This window comes from Mizuhopecten yessoensis, unplaced genomic scaffold (assembly GCF_002113885.1).
Source record: "Mizuhopecten yessoensis strain PY_sf001 unplaced genomic scaffold, ASM211388v2 scaffold10797, whole genome shotgun sequence".
Classification (NCBI taxonomy): domain Eukaryota; kingdom Metazoa; phylum Mollusca; class Bivalvia; order Pectinida; family Pectinidae; genus Mizuhopecten; species Mizuhopecten yessoensis.
The window spans coordinates 2,508,182-2,516,007 of NW_018408726.1; the positions used below are offsets into that span (position 1 = coordinate 2,508,182).

Sequence of the window (7,826 nt, forward strand, 5' to 3'; positions counted from 1 at the left end):
ACATACCATTTCAATCGAGGAAAACCCATTTATTTGTGTGGGTGTTAAGCTTGCTCATGGATATCATGCAGTGTATTTGCAAGACGTCAGACAAAGGAACTATAGTCTGGACACATATACCACATAGCAATCTAATGACGGACAATTAACACCGATAACACTGTAAACCATATAATCACAAGATTAAAAATAGAGAGAAAAATCACGCAAAGAATCAGTCACTTTATCAACTCCCAATAAAGTAAGTAATATTATTATATTATTTTGTACAAATTATATAAACCATACATAAACACGTATATTGACATCAACCTAAACATAAACAAAAGAACAATAGCATGTATACAAAATACTAATATATTTTGAACTATTACTTTACATAGACAAATACAACTGAAGTATCGTAAATAAACGAAATACTTTTTTTTTTTTATATCATAAGACAATTAAAAAAACAACATAACACAAATATTATCATTACAATATCCAGCAGTTTCATACAGGGACAAAACATATCTATTGTATAACTAACGAATCAATATTATATACAGAGAGAATACAAAAAAAAATCCATACAAGATCTAGTACTTTCATACAAGGACCAAACATACATAAATGTAGTGCGCAACACGCAAATCGTTATAATATACAGACATAACGCAAATATTCTCCATATAATGTTCAGTAGCTTCATACAAGGACACAGCATATATATTGTACAACTTAAAAAAAACAATATTTAAAACAGACAGAACAAAAATAGTATCCATACATTATCTAGTGGTTTTACAAAAAGACAAAAACATGTCAATATCATATTTAGACAAAATCATAATACAATAATGAAAAAATCATTATACCACCTCTAGGCAAATAGAAATTATAATATTTACAAAACCCAGAAATATCATAGATAACGAGAGTCAATAGACAATACGTACATGTGTGTATGACATGTTTTAGTTAAGTACAGATTAACTGGTCTTAAGTATGACAAATCTCAATGAAATGACTGAATGCTATATATTTCAAATAGGACACGCTTACTTATCATTCTTTTATTTCAGGCTTTTCTCACGTCAATCCATCTGTAATGTATATGAAATCGTTATTGTGTCGGTTTTACACGCGTTTGACAGAAAATAACTTGGACTGATACACTTATTGGTATCGGAAATTGGTCATATCCGAAGCATCTCTTTGTTTCTTATACTGTACTTGTAATTATTGGCATTGGTCATGTCCGAAATAACGCTGGCTTAACTGGCAACATAACGGAATAGGAGAAAGTATTGATATTACTAAACAAGTCTCTCCTAAAAAAATCCTGTTCTTCGTAAATCATACATCTGAAATGACTGTACATTAATCTGGCATCAATCACTGCCAATAAGACCAGCGCAATAAAAGCGGCCAATATGGCGCTAAATCAGTGACACAATTAGATCATGTGAGCTGCAATAATTGGCTGTATGGACTGAAGAGTTGATCAGTACACTTCCTTAACGCGCTCTTCCAACGGCTCATATAATGCATAGTAGCAAGGCTGAGCATTTGAAAGCTTTGTTAGTTTCGTCAGACATGGTTTCATAATGGAATATGGATAAAGTTTTATATTTCAAGGAATAAGTTTGTATTTCAGTGATACTGATTTACCTAAAAAAACGAGATATGTTGTTCTATCAGACCAAGACGTGTAACTGTGACAACTGGTTCTAGTATAGTAAGCTTGTTAAAACCGGACCTTCTGTTGAGACTGTGCAACCAAGCGGAACTAGTCTTGAAAATGTGTAAGCAACCGAAATTAGCGTTGTAACCGTGTAAACAACACGTTTTTCTGTTATACCGTTGTAGAGTTGTGTAACTGTGTTAAAAACGCACCGAACGTTGTAGTTGTACATATGTATATGGACAACCGGACCTAGCGTTGATGTGTATATGTGTTGACAACAGGACATAGCGTTGATTTGTATATGTGTTTGACAACAGGACATAGCGTTGATGTGTATGTGTTGACAAAAGGATATAGCGTTGATGTGTATATGTGTAGACAACAGGACATAGCGTTGATGTGTATATATGTTGACAAAAGGACATAGCGTTGATGTGTACATGTGTTGACAACAGGACAAAGCGTTGATGTGTATGTGTTGACAAAAGGATATAGCGTTGATGTGTATATGTGATGACAACAGGACAAAGCGTTGATGTGTATATGTGTTTGACAACAGGACATAGCGTTGATGTGTACATGTGTTGACAACAGGACATAGCGTTGATGTGTATATGTGTTGACAACAGGACATAACGTTGCTATTGTATAAATGACCTAACAGAGTGCTGCAATTGTGTGAACAACATGACCTACATTTGTTATTGTTTCAATAAACAACAGGACCTAGTTTTGCTACCATGTAAAAATACTGGAGCTGGTGTTGTAACTGACCCGACATAGTGTTTTGATTTTTTCTAATGTGTAACCATCTTTAATGAAGTAGATAACACATGTGGAGGCACTGTAGTCTAGTGGTAGGACGCCGGGCTCGTGACCGAAGGGTTGCGGGTTCGAGTCACGTCACGGCACTGTGTTGTATCCTTGATCAATATACTTTACTCCACTCGCCCCAGACTGCTCAACTGTCAATGAGTACGTGGTTGGGCAGCGCTAGAATTGTTGAATACTTACTGTGAGCGCCGTAATGCAGCACCTGCTATATGTTCGTGGTCACCGAAACTTCAAGTGCCTTCTGATATAGACCACGTAGAAATTTCTCAACTTCAATAACAAAGCGGAAAAAAAGGAAAAGAAAACCGTTACACATCATCAAAAGAAAATATTTTCTTTTCCTTTTCTCTGCAAGATAAGTTAAATTGTATATCGTAAAATGTATATTGAAGAATAGTGTTTCGTAGATTATATATGTGTTTAGAGTATTCTTTATGTGTTATCATTGTACCCAAATATAAAACAGATGATCGTCGGGTTAATAATACAATTTCATACATATCTTGTTTTACTTTTAGATGATTGTATCTGTACTTAATGACAATGTACAGTCACTCGACAAGACATGACTTTGATAATTAATAAAGAAGTCTCTTGGCAAGATCTGACTTTAATGTTTAGACATAATTCGGTAAGACCATACATTAATGTTTAATGAAGAGACTTGACCAGGCCTTGATTAAACAATGATTTAGACAGACCACAATTTAATAATCAATAAAGATTGTACTTACTATTAAATGAAGGGTGTCGACAAAATTTGACACAAATGTTACTGTAAGACACAGTTACACGACAAAAAAGAAACTTCATTGTCGAAAAAACAAAAAAGCAAATACTCACGAAGACGTGGATTTAATGTTAAAAATGACAAACAGTCACTCGGCAGGACAAAATTAAATCATTCGACAAGAACTTGTTATAATGTCAAAAGAAGACAAAGTCACTCGAAAAGACCTTATTGGTATAATTAAGGAAGAAATTAGTCAATTAATGAGCTCTTACATCAAAAGAAGACAGTCATTCACAGAATCCAACTTTCATGCTAATTGATGAACGAATTGAGACACCCATGTTCATACCATATGCCACAGTCAGCCTACAAGATCTGACGTTAACCTGAGGTACCCGCGATAGATACAAACGATACGGATATACAAATGTATACCTCTGATGTCAAGTTCATGCGTAAACAACAAACAGTACCTACTTTGCATAATTATCACTTCAAACTATTGGCAACGAATAAGAATGATTTTTGGATATTGAGACTGGCCATTGACGTCATTACAGGTGTATATAAGTAATGACATTTACCTCTTTTACATTTCAGGTAAATGACAGCTTCAACTCTCAGATCGAATATGGACTCTCTACTCTCAACTTTAGGCAAATGCACACTTGTGATTCTGTATATAACAGGCGGATGGTGGTGAGTAAAATTAATGTAATTTCTGTCTAAACATTATGAAACGCTGGCGACATTTTTTAATGGATCTTTTTTGATATATATATATCTACACATAGATTTGATTCTTTGGTCCTTTGTACATTTTTCCGTTTCGTTTTCTTATTTGGTTTTAGTTTCATTCACATGAGGCATATGTGTTGTATGCAACTGCATAACAGGCGACTTTGACATGTTAGGTAATTTTGTTCGAAATACATCATTTCAGAAAACGTTGTACTATTTCATATCAGTTTATATTAGTCGAGATATCTCGGCACAATATGGTATTTAGTTACGTACCAAATATATGTAAAAAAAATGTAAATATATAGATTCATATATAAACAGCTTTCTCTTTGATCTTTATGAATGATACCTAAAAATAAAATAACGAAGAACACACTTCAAGGGAGTTTTTTTTTATAAATAATGTCTTACAATTTCTCTCTTTTATGCACTTTTCGTTATTGGAATTTAGAAATATGCAACGCTTTAGAAATCAAATAAACATTATTATTATCTGTATTTAACAGGTTAACCTCGTCAAAGAAACATTATTATTATCTGTATTTAACAGGTTAACCTCGTCAAATAAACATTATTAGTATCTGTATTTAACAGGTTTACCCGTTATCTATTACTTTTTTCGATTAAAAACTCTCTTACACACGTTAATTAAGATTTTTGTTTGTTATTACATTTGAATATCAGACAATTAATTAATACCAGGCTGAGTATAGAGTAAATACCAATTCTAAAAAAAAAATGTTAAATATTCTAAATTGTCAGCAAATCTATACTAAATTGCTTTGTTTCCATATTAATTATTATAACACATTACGTTGCAGTTTCCAATCATAACGTTCTCATGATAGTGATTACCATTGTTTTCTGTTTTTTCCAGTTTGGCATAGAATTCAGTTGATCATTGTCACATTGACAATGCCACGAAGCATTGTTGTCTAGTGTGATGATATTATAATATAGCTCCAAAGATTATACTATTGGAACATCAATTTTTTAATATAATAACCTTTTTGTCGTTGTAGGTAGCTTAAAATATAATAAGAAAGACATTTAATTGTTTTCTTATTAAATACTCCGGTATATATTCCTCTTGTACGGCAGGTTTACTATTATCTTAACGAGACTCGTAAAAGTATGAAAATTGTACTTTACTCTTGAAGACATATGTGGCATTCAACGAGAACGTATCAAATATTTATAACGTAACGCTATCAAAATTGGTACAATTTTGACAGATTTTCAGCAATATTTAAAAACTCAGATTTTGTATCTGAAAAGTTTCTTGATTCTTGACAAAGACTATATATGGTGGTTCATTTTCAGAAAAAAACAGTTTTGATTCAAAGAGATTTTTCTGTAATCAGATTGCTTAACTCGCAGCGAGATTTCGTCCGTTTTTGACCATTATTACATGTAGTACCCAAATTAATACACCATGTCACAGGCTTTGAAATGTGTTTTTACTTCTGCTAGTTTATGTGCCAATCGCACCAGAATACATTTCTTTTATGAATATCATACTGAACCACAATTGTATGTATACGCTGTCATATTATCCGATTATAAAAACTAGGAATCAACATTCAAACATGCTTATAATAAACCTCTTTTAAATTGATGTTTTTGATGTGTTTGTAAGTTGAAGTCATCGTGTACCCTTAAAATGTTCAGGAAAACAAAACTACTCACTGAAAATACTGATAGATATATCTTTTGTTATACTAATTAAATTAGTTTTTTAATCATTTTTTTTCAATTTTAAAGTACTATTCGAGCCATGTTCTGACCGTGTACCAATATTGTTAGCGACCAAGTGTGGTAACGTGACGTCATACATTTTTATACATGTAAAACTGTGTATGTAGGATACGGTTTCGTAGGAGATGTTATCTTTGGTATCGACAACCGCTTTATTTATATCAACAGTGCATATACATGTAACAAGTGCAACGTGGCTGTGAAAAAGTGTTTAATTTCTTCACTTTAAATCCAGCATAGCGTATGTTAAATGATTAAATATTGACATTTTGACCCTTTTTAACATGCTATTAGATTACATATAAGATTTGGTCAGAAAAACAAATACGACAGCAGACTGAATTGGCGTTTTCCACACTTTACACGATAATATATATTATGCTTACTAAATGTCTATATTGTGTATTGCAGTGGCACACAAGATGTGTCTCATGATGATGGTAGCCTTACGCAAGAGGACAAGAGAGGCTTAGACAGCATTGCAAACAGCCTTGATTTAGCTAGCGGTTTGGAAGAAAAGCGCATGATGGATCCTCTAGCAAACGGACTTGTTGGAAAACGTTACATGGATTCATTAGCAAGTGGTCTTATCGGCAAACGGTTCTATGATGACTCAGCAAGTGACTTAATCGAGAAACGTTATATCGGTGGTATCGCAAACGGACTGATTGGGAAACGATACATGGGAAGCATAGCAAACGGACTGATCGGAAAACGATACATGGGAAGTATCGCGAATGGTTTAATCGGGAAACGATACATGGGAAGTATTGCGAACGGTTTAATCGGGAAACGATACATCGGTGGCATAGCAAACGGCCTGATCGGAAAACGATACATCGGGGGCATAGCAAACGGCCTGATCGGAAAGCGATACATGGGAAGTATCGCAAACGGTTTGATTGGGAAACGATTTATGAGCAGCATAGCAAATGGATTGATCGGTAAACGTTATGTTGATAATATTGCCAGTGATTTGATCGGAAAACGTGAAGACAATGGAGAAATGCATGAAGAGAAAAGATATATCGACTCGCTGGCGAATGGACTCATTGGAAAGCGATCAGATGACGAGGAGGGTTACGACAATGAGAGGTCTGTTGTCGACAAGCGTTACATTGACAACCTGGCAAGTGGCCTTATTGGAAAACGATCTAATTCTTACCGACACCACGATCTCCAAGCTTTGTTAGATAAACGGCCATTTGGACAACTCGCCAACGGACTGATTGGAAAAAGGAGCGGTGACGATTGAGGAGCATAGGAGTTTGGCAAACAGTAATGCGTACAAGTACGAACATTACTTATCAAACAATTGATCGGTGTTGGTGCATCCGGTGAAATCAAATTAAATTGTTGACTCTTACAATTTCGAGATTCATTTGTAAATTTTCCTTCATAATTTGGCCTATTCATTGTTTTTGATTATTAAAACAGGAAAAAATCATAGCGCAGAGTGCCCAGTTATGGAGACCGCAAAGTTTACGTTTGTAAATAAACGGATCTGAGCAAAAGTTAAAAGCAATGTGCTAAACGTTATTCACTGACACTATTAATTTTACATTTTTACATGGACAATAAGTTTATATGCGCTTATAAATTTCATTATCAAAAATTCATATTAAAATATTATTAACAATTTTTAAACATTTTTTTTCATGAAATCAAATGCTTGTTGGCTTTGGTTTTCCTTTCATCAAAATAGACAAAAATAAAATATTACAAATCAACAGGACATCATTAAGTGTAATAAGTGTGAAATTAAACAAACACTAAAAAGTCTGGAATGCATATTTCAAATGGTAATTAAAATGTTAGAAATTAACGGGATATAGTTGAGTTTTATAAGCATAGAATGAAACAAACAATAAAAGTATCAGTAATGTATTTTCATAAATGTTTTTATTCTTAAACACGAGATGACTATTGTATCTGTTGAATGATTGATTTAATAGCAGAAAGTTTAAATGCCAATGTCTTCGTTTCCTCTACAATGAAAACTTCAGTCCATCCCGACATCAATAAAAGACGTGACTACCTACCCAGTTTCGACTCCTATCATCTTTTTATAGCACATACACGTAC

The 7,826-nt window shown here is 33.6% G+C and overlaps 1 protein-coding gene across 1 annotated transcript in view; it reads left to right on the forward strand.

Moving 5' to 3' along the window:
- LOC110462443 overlaps positions 1-7,349 on the forward strand; it is a 48,275-nt gene extending 40,926 nt beyond the window's left edge. Inside the window, exons 2-3 of the mRNA XM_021516398.1 lie at positions 3,840-3,938; positions 6,153-7,349. Coding sequence (XP_021372073.1) covers positions 3,844-3,938; positions 6,153-6,996 — 939 coding nt within the window. The 5' untranslated portion in view covers positions 3,840-3,843 and the 3' untranslated portion in view covers positions 6,997-7,349. The remainder of the gene's footprint in view (positions 1-3,839; positions 3,939-6,152) is intronic.
- Positions 7,350-7,826: the final 477 nt, after the last annotated feature.